Source organism: Artemia franciscana, chromosome 19 (genome assembly GCF_032884065.1).
Source record: "Artemia franciscana chromosome 19, ASM3288406v1, whole genome shotgun sequence".
In the NCBI taxonomy this organism is placed as follows: Eukaryota; Metazoa; Arthropoda; class Branchiopoda; order Anostraca; family Artemiidae; genus Artemia; species Artemia franciscana.
Window position 1 is genome coordinate 10,332,835 of NC_088881.1, and position 13,303 is coordinate 10,346,137.

A 13,303-nucleotide genomic window follows, 5' to 3' on the forward strand; every position below is an offset into this window, starting at 1 on the left:
GTTTCATTTAGATCTGATCACTCCTTTGTAAGTTAAAAATACATCATTTTTTCTAATTTTTCAGAATTAACCCTCCCCCCAACTAAATTAGATCCGTTCCGATTTTGTCAATCACGTATCTAGGACTTCTGCTTATTTTCCCACCAAGTTTCATCCCGATCCCTCCACTCTAAGCGTTTTCCAAGATTTTAGCCTCCCTCCCAAACTCCCCCCAATGTCACCGGATCTGGTCGAGACTTAAAATAAGAGCTCGAAAACACGATATCATTCTAAATATCCAATTTCATTGACATCCGTTCACCGGTTCGTAAGTTAAAAATACCTCATTCTTTCTGAGAATGAGGGTTAATTCAGAATTTATCCTTCCCCTCCCAACTACCCCAAAGAGAGTGGATCCATTCTGGTTATGTCAATCACGTATCTAGGACTTGCGCTTATTTTTCCCGCCAAGTTTCATCCAGATCCCTCCACTCTAAGCGTTTTCCAAGATTTTAGGTCCCCTCCAACTCCCCCAATGTCACCAGATCCGGTCGGGATTTAAAATAAGAGTTTTAGACACGATATCCTTCTAAAAATAAAATTTCATTTAGATCTGATCACCCGTTCGTAAGTTAAAAATACCTCATTTTTTCTAATTTTTCTGATTTAACCGTCTCCCCACTCCCCGCCCCCCTGAGATTGTCGAATCTGGGAAACAACAATTTCCAATTTAATCTGGTTTGGTTCCGGATACCTGTGCAAAATTTCATCGTCCTAGCTTACTTGAAAGTGCCTAAAGTAGCAAAACCGGGACAGACAGACCGACAGAATTTGCGATCGCTATATGTCACTTGGTAGATACCAAGTGCCATAAAAAGAGAATGCGGGGATTCCTTTCTTTTATATATTTGAAAATAGTAGTGACAATGGCCTTCAGAGGGTAACTCAATGTCGTTCATTCAGGTAAGCTAATAACATTTGAAGAGTTCATACCCCATTAAAGGTATATGGGTTTTTCTACGGTGACATCCATGGGAAGGACCTACCATTCTGGCTATGGCATTTGTTATGGGCATGTTGCACCTTGTTTGAAGCAGTCTCGTGCAAGGATCCATATTCTAAATGACGGGGGTACAATGTAGGGCCATGGACAGTCCAACTATCGACCTTCCTTTGCCTGCCAATTTTTTTTGTAGAGTGGTTAGTCTGGTATCCTTCTTCTGAAGGAGAATAACGAACAGATTTTGACCTATAGTTTTGGAAGGACGAAGTCAGCCAATGACCCATTGAAAATCCTCCTGTCCCTCCTAACGCCAAATTCTTCTAGAAGTATCGGCATGTTGCACCTTTGAACTAGAATAAAATAAGGATTTTCAATTGGATTTAAGAAGTAAATTGTGCCAAATACCTTTTCAAGTGGGCCTGTGACCCCTCCAATGCTCCCACCTCTTACGAAAGAGGGTCCGTGGCCTCTCCAATGATCAAACCACTTCCAGCTCCAAATTTTTAGCAGAAATATGATTATTTTACATCTTGTCTAAATCTGAAACGTGCAGTGATTTTCACAGTGTATATTTTGAGGTGCAAAGTTAACCCATAGCCACTCCAATATCAGATAAAGATACAAACAGGGCTCTTAACTCTTAGATTCCCCTTGGAATGCCACAGTTTCAGCAGAATGGTAAACATATTGCTGTTCCTTTTCCTTTTGAAAAGCAGGTTCCCGTTAAACAGCTTCCATAGCCCCTTGCCCCCTATTTCCAAATATAAATTGGAAAGATAGTAGCAGAGCTACTGGTCTGAATTGAAGACGCGTGATGTATTTCAATCTGTGTGATTTTTAGGCACAATTTTGGCCCAAAACCTCCCCCTCTCACTGAAAAATCATCCATTATTATTAGAGGCAAAATTTGGGCCTTTGTACCTGCCAAGGCCAACGCCTGTCGCCTATTTTTAAGCACTAAGGTAGACTTTTATTGGTAGACAGGCATTTTTTTTCACTGATCAGTTCTCCATTCATAGATCCCCTGGCCCAATGAAACTCGAGAAGGATGATTTTCGTTCGTTTGATTCCCTTCTCTTATCTTTAGTCTGTTTCAAACTTTCGCTATTGCTACTGCTGACAACTCACTCGCAGCTCCAAGTCGTCTGAGGCTAACACAGTTTCGCGCACTCCTCCTCCATCTCAATCTTTTCAGAGCCTCCTTCTTTACACCCTCTTAAGAAGTTCCCATTTTCCTTATATCTTTTCTTACGACATGCTCCTACCCCATTCAGAGACAACCTGCTTATTGTTTGGCCCTTAACGGTTGGCCGACCAGGACGGTCTTTGTTAAACTATTATCCTTCATCCGCATCCTATGAATATAAACCTCTCTCTCATTAATTCCCTAGAAACTGTGATTGAATCATAGCTTTCGTACAGCCTACTGCTTGAGATACGGTCATTCAGTCTGGTACCAAAAACCCTCCATAGGCAATTTCCCTGAAAAACATCTGGCAAATCCTCCCCCGTTTATTGGAACGCCCTCGCTCGAGAACCATGCTTCACCACTGTCTTTACTGTAGCTTCCAATTTTCTAATCTTGGCTTGTAGACTTATCTTCCAATCCTTCCAAAGTCTTTTAAACTGTGAAAAAAAAAAACACCTCGGGTCTTGGCTACTCCATTTTTAAGATCGCTACTGCACCCACCATCTTTTCTGACAATACTACCTAGATAGGTGAAGCTTGTCGATTGATTAATCTGCTCATTATCTTACATCACCTTTTCACCTTTACTTATTCCCAGTCTTAGTGATTTAGTCTTCTTATCAAACCTTTTTCCAACTTTTTTTGCTACCATTCTCGTCTAGTCATCAGCTTAAATCATCAGCATACTATAAGCCCGGGAGGATTATACTTCTCCATTTGATGCCAAAGTCCATCAAAATGATCCATACAAATGAGAACTAAAGACAACCCTGCTTAACTCCTGATTTGATGCGGAACCCCATCTAACCTCATCTAACCTCATTCTAACCTCATCTCATATCCTAGCCACAGAAAAGTTATTCTCGTAAATAGCACTAATCACTTTAATTTATTTATCTGGTATACCATACAAGGATAAGACCTTTACTAAAGCTCTTCTATCTGCTTAATCAAAGCCTTGTTCATAATCTGTGAAAATGTAGACCAAAGGTGTTTGATGACTCATGCACTTGGCATTTATTAATCTAAGAATGAAACTTTTGTCAAAGGATCCTCTACCCCTCTTAAAATTGCAATGTTCTTCTCTTAAAGCTTTATTGACAACATCTCTAAGTATAAAAGGTATCATCATACTAAGTAATTTGTCAAACAGTTCGTGGTAACGAACTGTAGTAAGGAGCGACCCGGCTCAATAGTAACCAAAACTCTAAAAAATTGTATTTTGATATCAATAGCTACATCTAAAGAATCGCATTTTAATGCTGATTTTAAATATATAAGTTTCATCAAGTTTGGTCTTACCCATCAAAAGTTAAGAGCCTGAGAAAATTTGCCTTATTTAGGAAAATAGGGGGAAACACCCCCTAAAAGTCGTAGGATCTTAGCGAAAATAACACCATCAGATTCAGCGTATCAGCGAACCCTACTGTAGAAGTTTCAAGCTCCTATCTACAAAAATGTGGAATTTTGTATTTTTTGCCAGAAGACAAATCACGGGTGCGGGTTTATTTGTTTGTTTTTTTTTGTTTTTTTTTTGTTTTTTTTTGTTTTTTTTCCCCAGGGGTCATCGTATCGACCAAGTGGTCCTAGAATGTCGAAAGAGGGCTCATTCTAACGGAAATGAAAAGTTCTAGTGCCCTTTTTAAGTGACCAAAAAAATTGGATGGCATCTAGGCCCCCTCCCACGCTCATATTTTTCCCACAGTCAACGGATCAAAATTTTGAGATAGCCATTTTGTTCAGCATAGTCGAAAACCATAATAACTATGTCTTTGGGGATGACTTACTCCCCCAAAATCCCTGGGGGAGGGGCTGCAAGTTACAAACTTTGACCAGTGTTTACGTATAGTAATGGTTATTGGGAAGTGTACAGACGTTTTCAGGGGGATTTTATTTTGTTTGGGGGTGGGGCTGAGGAGAGGGGGCTATGTTGGAGGATCTTTCCTTGGAGGAATCTGTCATGGGGGAAGAAAAATTCAATGAAAAGGGCGCAGGATTCTCTAGCATTACTATAAGAAAACAATGAAAAATAAACATGAAAACGTTTTTTCAAATGAAAGGAAGAAGTAGCATTGAAACTTAAAACGAACAGAAACTATTACGCATATGAGGGGTTCTAAAAATACTTTAGCATAAAGAGCGAGGTATTTAGGAGGAGATAAATACCTTGCTCTTTATGCTAAAGTATTTTTAGTAATTTCAACTATTTATTCTAAGGCCTTTCTGATTCTGGGGTCATTCTTAAAGAATTGGGACAAAACTTACGATTTAGTGTAAAGAAGGAGGTATTAACGAGGGTACAAACCCCCTCGTATACATAATAAAAATATAAGGTTATGAAAGTTTGTTACGTAAGTTAATTCTTAAGTTACGTATATTTTTTACTAATAAAAAAGTTCGTTAAAAATTAAAAGTTCTAGTTGCCTTTTTAAGTAACCAAAAAATTGGAGGGCAACTAGGCCTCCTTCTCCACCCCTTATTTCTCAAAATCGTCTGATCAAAACTAAGAGAAAGCCATTTAGCCAAAAAAAGAATTAATATACAAATTTCATTTTAATAATTTATGTGCAGAGAGCCAAAACCAAACATGCATTAATTAAAAAAACGTTCAGAAATTAAATAAAAAAAAAAACTAATTTTTTTAAGCTGAAAGTAAGGAGCGACATTAAAACTTAAAACGAATAGAAATTCCCCGTATATGAAATGGATTGTCCCCTCCGCAATCCCTCGCTCTTTACGCTAAAGTTTGACTCTTTGCCACAATTCTGCTTTTTAAAACAATTAAAAGCTTTAGCGTAAAGAGCGAGGGATTGCGGAGGGGACAATCCATTTCATATACGGAGTAATTTCTGTTCGTTTTAAGTTTTAATGTCGCTCCTCACTTTCAGTTAAAAAAAACTAGTTTTTTTTATGTAATTTCCTACAGAAACTATAACTTAGCTCATGGATGCTGCAATGTTACGGGTTGTAATAGATTTCTTGTTTCGAGCCTAAGTAATAAAGCAAAATCTTTTATGAATATAAAATTCTAAAACTAAAGCTATTGAGACAAAAGTCAGGAAACAGACAAAAACTTTGTTTTGAGGATAGAGTATGGTTTCAGACAGTCTTAAAGGAGAATGTCCTTTTTTTTCTTCTTTTTTAATTATTTTTTCTTATTAAAGGAAATATTAGTCTAAGGACACACCATTTTCAGGGTTCTGAGGATTTACAGCCAAGTCATTCAATCTTCGGCGAAGAAAGAAAATCAAAATGTTGCTCCTCTGACATTTTTTTTTGGCGAGGTCGGTCAAAGGTTGCCACAACACCTCATATTGCCTTAGTAACTTAAGTCTAGTGCTTTTTTAAACTGGTCTTCTTTTTGGAGACATTAAAAAACAGAGCTTGAACTGCACCTTCTAGTGTCATACTACCTCCTAAGACAATTCTTCTGCCCCCTCCCTCAGGATGGATTTTGTGCAAAAAATGGCCAAGAGCCTAGTCAAGTTCTGAAACTAAATATTTATATACCTTCCCCCCCCAAAAAAAAAAAATGCAACTAAAAACTCATTAGTTACATCATCACCAGTAAATTGTTTTAGTATTCAGAGTCTCTTCAAAAATTGGGCTTATTTTTTTTTGCTCTCAAAACATCCTGTGTTTTACCCCATTTTTTTATAGGGAAGCGGAATAATCTCTTCATGGTTGGGGCTGCATAGCTTTAACTTACTATTTTCGGTTTTGAATGCCATTGCTACAAAACCAGTCTTTTTGCCTGCTTCTGATTTTAAACCTTCCAAATTAAAATTGTCGCAGCGCGATGAAGAAGAAGAAGAGTATGACAAGGAGGAAGTTGGTAAGTTGCTAAAAGTATTGATTTGTCAAATTTTTGTAGTTTGTTTGCTCATATTATATCATTTCTGCTTCTCAGATAAAAACTATTAGTTATCCTTTGAAGTAGCTCCGTAGAACCAAACAGGGAAGAAAAATAAGAAATGAAAGTAATTTAGAGTTCTGTCTTCACTTTTTTTATTCATTTTCTAATATCCAGACTTCGTTTACCTTTTTGGGATAATAAATTTTGTTTTTGAGAATTGTTCTCTGAAGCCAGGTCAATCTAGTATTTTAAATAAAAAAAAACAAGTTTTTTTAAATGAAAGTAAGGAGCAACATTAAAACTTAAAACGAATAGAAATTACTCCGTATATGAAAGGGGCTTTTTCTCCTCAACGCCCCGCTCTTTACGCTAAAGTTTGATTCTTTCTCTTAAATCTATTTTTAAAACAGTAAGAAACTTTAGCGTAAAGAGCGGGCCGTTGAGGAAGAAAAGCCCCTTTCATATACGGAGTAATTTCTGTTCGTTTTAAGTTTTAATGTTGCTCCTTACTTTCATTAAAAAAATTTTTTTTAATTTTATTTCTGGACGTTTTTGAATTAATGCATGTTTTGATCTTAGCTCTCCACACATAAATAATTAAAACAAAATTTGCATATTAATTAATTGCAATTAATCGGAAGATTTTGAGAAAAAAGGAGCGAGGGAGGAGGCCTAGTTGCCCTCAAAGTTTTTGGTTACTTAAAAAAACAGCTAGAACTTTTAATTTCTTACGAACGTTTTCGTTCGTAAAATTGGTAAAAAAATACACGTAACTTACGAATTAACTTACTTAACAAACTTCTATATTCTTTATTTTTATGTATGTTTTTATTTTTTACTTGTATGTTTTTATTGCGTATATGAGGGGGCTCAACACTCGTCGATGCCTCGCTCTCTACACTAAAGCTTAGATGTTGTCCCAATTCCTTAAGAATGACCTCTGAATCACAAAGGCCGTAGAATAAATAGTTGAAATTACTAAAAATACTTTAGCGTAAAGAGTGAGGTATAACGAGGAGTTAAACTCCTCATATGCATAATAATTTTCGTTTGTTTTAAGTTTTAATGCTGCTCCTTACTTTCAGTAGAAAAAACTTTTCATATTTATTTTTTCATTGTTTTTTCAAATAATACTAGAAAATCCTGTGCCCCCTTCATTGAAATTCTCTTCCCCCATGATAAGTTTCTCCTTGAGAATATCCTCCCACGTAACCCCTTTTAAACCTCTGGTGGTGACACAACCCCCCCAGGGCCCGGGGGCAGTCGTTGTAAATTATGCCCTGGGGGCATATATGGTTCCTATGGAAGGGATGCTCGTATAAACTTCCAACAGGGTTCATTTGATTGGGAAATTGAAAGTTCTAGTTCTCTTTTTAATAATTAAAAGAGAGCCGAGGACTGCTAGCCCCCCCCCCCCACATAAACTTTTTTTCCAAAACCCATCTGATAAAAATTTTGAGATAAACTTTTTCTTTGTATAATAGTTCAAACATCAGATAACGAAACTCAAGTGTCTATACAACCCCCAGGGCTCGAGGATGGGTATTGTAAGATGTGCTTTGGGGGTATATATGGTTCTTATGGAAAGGATACTCATATAAACTTCAAAGACGGCTCATTTGATTGGAAATTGAAAATTCTAGTTCACTTTTTAAGGGTCAAAACTGATCGGAGGGCAGTTAGCCTGGTTTCCCAACGCCTATTTTTCCCCAAATGCATCAGATAACGATTTTCATATAGCCATTTTGTCAAAATAGTTCAAAGGTGAGATAAAAAAAAAACAGGTATTGACACAACCCCTCAGAGCCCGTCGGCAGGCGTTTTAAGTTATGCCCTGGGGGCAAATATGATTCTTATAGAAGGGATGCGCGTATAAACTTCAGAGGGCTCATTTGATTGGAAATTAAAAATTAGAGTTCACTTTTCAGAGTCAGAAGAGATCGCAAGGCAACTAGCCCTCCCCCCTCCATGTCTTTTTTCCCCTAAACCCGTCCAATACAAATTTTGAGCTCACCATTTTGTTAAAAATAGTTCAAACATCATATATTAAACTCCGGGGTCAATACAACCCCTCAGGACCCGGGGACAGGCGTTCTAAGTTACGTGCCCCGGGGGCATATATGGTTCTTGTAGAAGCAATCAATATTACAATCAAATATTGTAATTAAATACGGAAAATAAATAAATTCAAAAACTTTCCGAAAAAGGAGTTTTTCAAACAAATAAAGGCCATTTAAACATAAGATCAGCAGATACAAATACCTGTTAAAATTGAAACTCAAAACACCAAGAAATAACTATTAAAAAATAAATGAAACCTAAAACAAACAGAAACTAAATAAACAGTCATAGAAAAAAAACATACAACAGGAAATAATATAAATAAATAAATAAATCTTAAAGCGAGTAATGCTTAAACTGTCTAAAAACCTGCTGCGTCGTTGGTACTTTACTGAAAGCGAATTATATTACAAATATTTTCTTTTGTACTTAATATTAAAAATAAACATTTAAATTAGATAAAATTTTGAACTGATGCACTTTTTGCAATTAATATCATGACACATCAACTATTCAGTTTAATTTATTAGTTCTTTCTAAAATTGTTCAAGACGAATATATGCTCACTAGGAACAAGAATTTCGATACTGCCCCCTTTCTTAACTATAAAAACCTAAAGATTACTGCATCACTGGCACTTCAAAAAAACGTAGTATATCTTCTATATATATAAAAATAAGTTGTGTGTCTGTCTGTGGATCAGGTGACGTCATGTTTCTGTGTCCACTGACGTCATGAAATTAGTTGTCGTCATTTTTGCTTTGACGGTGACGTCATTCAAGATATTTAAGACATATGTTCACGTAGAAATCTATTAATGTTTAAGTTTACAATGACTGATGAACTTACCATGGCAAAAGCCGATGAAGATGCTCAAAGAGTCTATGCCAAAAACTTGCTGCTGATAGAGAAAGTCAGAAAAGAAAGCGTGCCGAGGAATCAAAAGAACAGCAAGGAAACAGGCTTGAGGCTAAAGAACGCAAAACCGCGCAGTTAGATGAAGATCCACCTGGACAGCGAGAGTCAAAACTTATCAAAACTGAAAATGATAGCGATGATGATTGGGTTTGGGATTTTGACTTGGATAAGGTCATCAATGCCTACCAGATTTTAGTTAAAAAAACAAAGGTTCGGCGATATGTATTTCATAGTGAAGCTGAAAAATAAAGAAGAAAAAGAAAACTGAAAAAAGAAAAATGTAAAAAACTAAAAAATACTAAAAAGAAAAACACTCAAAGAGAAATTACAGACCGGGACACAAATGACGACCGGGACAGAGGGAATATAAATAACGACCGGGACACTCAAAGAGAAATTACAGACTGGGATACCGGGACACAAATGACGACCGGGACACAGGGAATATAAATGACGACCAGGACACAGGTATTTAAGAATATCGTTCAAAGACAAATTTTTAATTGTAAGAAGACCGTTGAAAGAGAAATTTCTAATTGTAAAATGACTGAAGAACCTACAATGGCAACGGTACCACCATCGAAGTAGATAACCAGTGGGTTGTTCCATATTCCCCATTATTATCAAAAACATTTAATGCACACATAAACGTTGAATACTGTAACTCCGTAAAGGCAATCAAATACATATGTAAATACGTCAACAAAGGCAGTGACATGGCAGTTTTTGGCTTGCAGCCCAAAATCAAAGATTTCGACGAAATCGTACAATATCAGGCTGGAAGATACATAAGCAGTAATGAAGCTGTTTGGCGAATTCTTTCATTTCCGATACATGAACGTAGTCCAGCTGTTGTTCACTTAGCGGTACATTTACAGAATGGTCAACGTGTTTATTTCTCGGAAACCAACGTGCAACAAAGAGCCCTGAATCCACCGGATACAAAATTAACAGCTTTTTTTTCGCTTTGCAAAAATGATTCTTTTGCAAAAAAACTGCTGTATACTGAAGTGCCTTCGTATTACACGTGGAATACTAAAAATAAAGTATTTGAACGTCGAAAACAGGGTAAGTCAGTCGACGGCCAACCTACCATCTTCAAAGATACCACGATAGGAAGACTCTACACCGGTCACCCCAATCAACATGAATGCTTCTTTCTACGCCTGCTTTTGGTGAATGTACCCGGTCCGACATCATTTGAGTATTTGAGAACTGTAAACGGTACTATACATGACACTTACCGTAGTGCATGCCAAGCTCTGAATTTATTAGAGAATGACCAACACTGGGATAACTGTATCAATGACGCGTGCGAAACGTCAACCCCAAGTGAAATTCGTGCATTGTTTGGCATCATTGTAACAACTTGCTCTCCATCATCTCCTACAGAGTTATGGGGAAAATATAAGTCAAAAATGTCCGTAGATATACTCCATCGAAAACAGTTAGAGACGTCAGATATGACTTTTGATTTTACATCAGAAATTTATAACTACACTTTAGTTATTATAGAAGATTTGTGCGTACGTATGGCAAACAAACCTCTTCAGGATTTGGGAATGCCTTCATCTAACCGTATCGCTGCTGTTTCGACATGTGTAGAATTGGATCGTGAACAAAGTTACAGTACGAGTGATCTATTGTCGTATGTACAAAATAACATTTCCAAGTTAACGTCGGAACAAAAAGACATTTATGATACGATACTCAATTTCAGGACGTATACAACTACCTGCTGATTTCTGTAATTTAGTGACGTCCAAAAATGAATTGATTGAAAAAGTATTTCCGAATATTCAAAAAAATTATAAAAATAATAAATGGCTAAGTGAAAGAGCGATTCTCGCACCCAAAAATATAGACGTCCACGAAATCAACAACATTGTTTTGACCAAGATTCGAGACCAGGCAGTCCTTTACAAGTCAATCGACACAGTTTTGGAACCAAATGAAGCGGTTAAGTATGCATGTTTGTTTGTTTGTAAAAAGAGCGTTTGCATATGACGTCATTATTAGTACATACGGCTTTGTATATGCACAGACAATGGGAAAGCCAAGAATGTTGTATATTCGCAATTTTTTACGTAGTTTAACTCCTGCAGACGAAATGAATGCTTGCCTGAAAAATTCTAATTTATGGGCACACGTAAAAATATTAAAATTAACTACAAATATGCGTGTCCGATTGCAAAACGATGACTCTGGTCAAACATTTTCAGATCAATTGCTGGCAATTGGAAACGGAAAGCTCCCAGTAGTGGGAAAGCCAAAAATGTTGTATATTCGCAATTTTTACGTAGTTTGAAACACATATATAAATCTATCTATATTCACAGGTGGGACACAGGGACACAACTACAATGGCGCGTAACTAATATGGCGCGTAACAACTTACGCGCGCGGGGGGGCTTGGGGGGGCGCGAAGCGCCCCACCAACTAGGTGTTGGGGTGGCGCGAAGCGCCACCCCAACAGCTAGTTGTAAATATTTTCTTTTCCAGTTCTTACAGCATTTAAAATAAAAATAAAATTACAATGAAATAAAATCTTGAACTGATGGATATTTCAACATTTATTATCATTATATATCAAATATTCAGTTTGATTCTGTTTATACTTTCCAATACTGTTCAAGATACTTATAGTTTTCAGTAAAGCGCCAATGACGCAGTAGGTTCTAGACTTTTACAGTGAGAGAAGGAGGCGATACCCAAAATCTTGTTTGTAGTGATTTTGTCCGTTTCAAGCTTGATTTGCATATTCAGTTTAAGTTTCACTCATTTTAAGATTTATTTGTTCATTTATATTAGTATCTATTGTATGTTTGTTTGCATTGAGTGTTTATTTAATTTCTGTTCGTTTTGGGTTTCATTTATACTTCGATAGGAATTTTTTTTCTTTTCAGATTTATTTGCATATTCAATTTAAGCGTTACTCGCTTATTTATTCATTTATATTATTACTTTTTGTACTTTTTTTGCTATGATGGTTTATTTAATTTCTGTTAATTTTGGGTTTCATTTATTCTTTAATACTAATTTCTGGTCGTTTTGAGTTTGAATTTTAACAGGCATTTGTATCTGCTGATCTTATGTTTAAATGGCCTTTATTTTGTTGGAAAAACTTTTTTTTCGGAAAGTTTTTTTTAATTATATAACCTGAAACGAAGCTTTTACACTGTGAAATATTGTTCTAGACAAGTTTTGTTGATCATAAAGTTTATTTCTATTATCTCAGCTAAAACAGAGGATCAACAGCAACATTTACTATAGTTGCAAGAAGACGCATATAAAAGTAATTTTATCTACATGTGACCGTCGTGGAATAAATCGATCAATAAAACGGCAAAGCCACCATGTTAAATAGTGGTATTGAACAAACATAGGCTAGCAGGAATGTGTAAGAATTAACTATTAAAAGTGATATTATTAAGATCAAAAGAAAGTAAGGTTTTTATTCATATGTTAGAAGTCAATTGAAGGGATAAATTTAGAATAGGATAGTCCAATTTGTCTTTCTTAGAAGATGCTTAGATAAGTCTTTTAACTAATAATTCAAATTCTGTAATTTTGAATAATTTTAGTAATATCCTTTTTAATGAATGTATAAGATTTATTAGCATACGCTCCTAGAAATCCAATCATTATGGGAAGAATCACAGTGTCTTGGGAAGAGAAGTGGTTCGAAACCAAGGTAAAGAGTGTTTTTGGGTAGCAATTTTCATTTCTTCTAAGGAGGCTCCTTTGGGCCATTTAAAGGAAATGGAGCTATTTCATCTAAGCGCAGTTGCTTGTGAGTGAGGCTGGATTGTACCTCCTGTCTCAGCTCAGCCAAAATTTAGCATAACTTAATGTTTTCAGAGGAACTGGAGCGGTCAAGAGTATTTGAAGATGGGAAGCAGGCGTATGTAACTCACTCTGTGGATCCTCAATATTTAAAAATTGACAACATGGAAGAATTTTCTTACTCCGATGTCGTTTGGTCGCAGGAAGGAAACCGAAATGATATAGAATACTGGAAAGACTATGGCAATCAAAATGAAATTTCATTTCGGCAAAAGGAATCTTTGACTAGAAATATCCAAAGGTAAACAAGTACTTTTAATCCCAATTCTTGCTGACGATTTTTTTACAGTTGCGTGTCTCAGTTGTCAATTTGGTAATCTGTAAAAGAGAGTATACTTGACGGGGGAAAAGTGGCTAGTAATGCTATCAATATTCTAGTTGGGAAAGTGTTGACATTTGTATGTTTGTGGTCATGTATTTTAGGAAAAAAGAAAAGTATAAAAAGAGTGAT

The 13,303-nt window shown here is 36.2% G+C and overlaps 1 protein-coding gene across 1 annotated transcript in view; it reads left to right on the top strand.

Moving 5' to 3' along the window:
- The window catches only part of LOC136039064 (NFX1-type zinc finger-containing protein 1-like), a 68,393-nt gene that overhangs the window by 6,157 nt on the left and 48,933 nt on the right, over positions 1 to 13,303 (top strand). The window contains exons 2-3 of the mRNA XM_065722549.1: positions 5,832 to 6,006; positions 12,868 to 13,093. Coding sequence (XP_065578621.1) covers positions 5,832 to 6,006; positions 12,868 to 13,093 — 401 coding nt within the window. The remainder of the gene's footprint in view (positions 1 to 5,831; positions 6,007 to 12,867; positions 13,094 to 13,303) is intronic.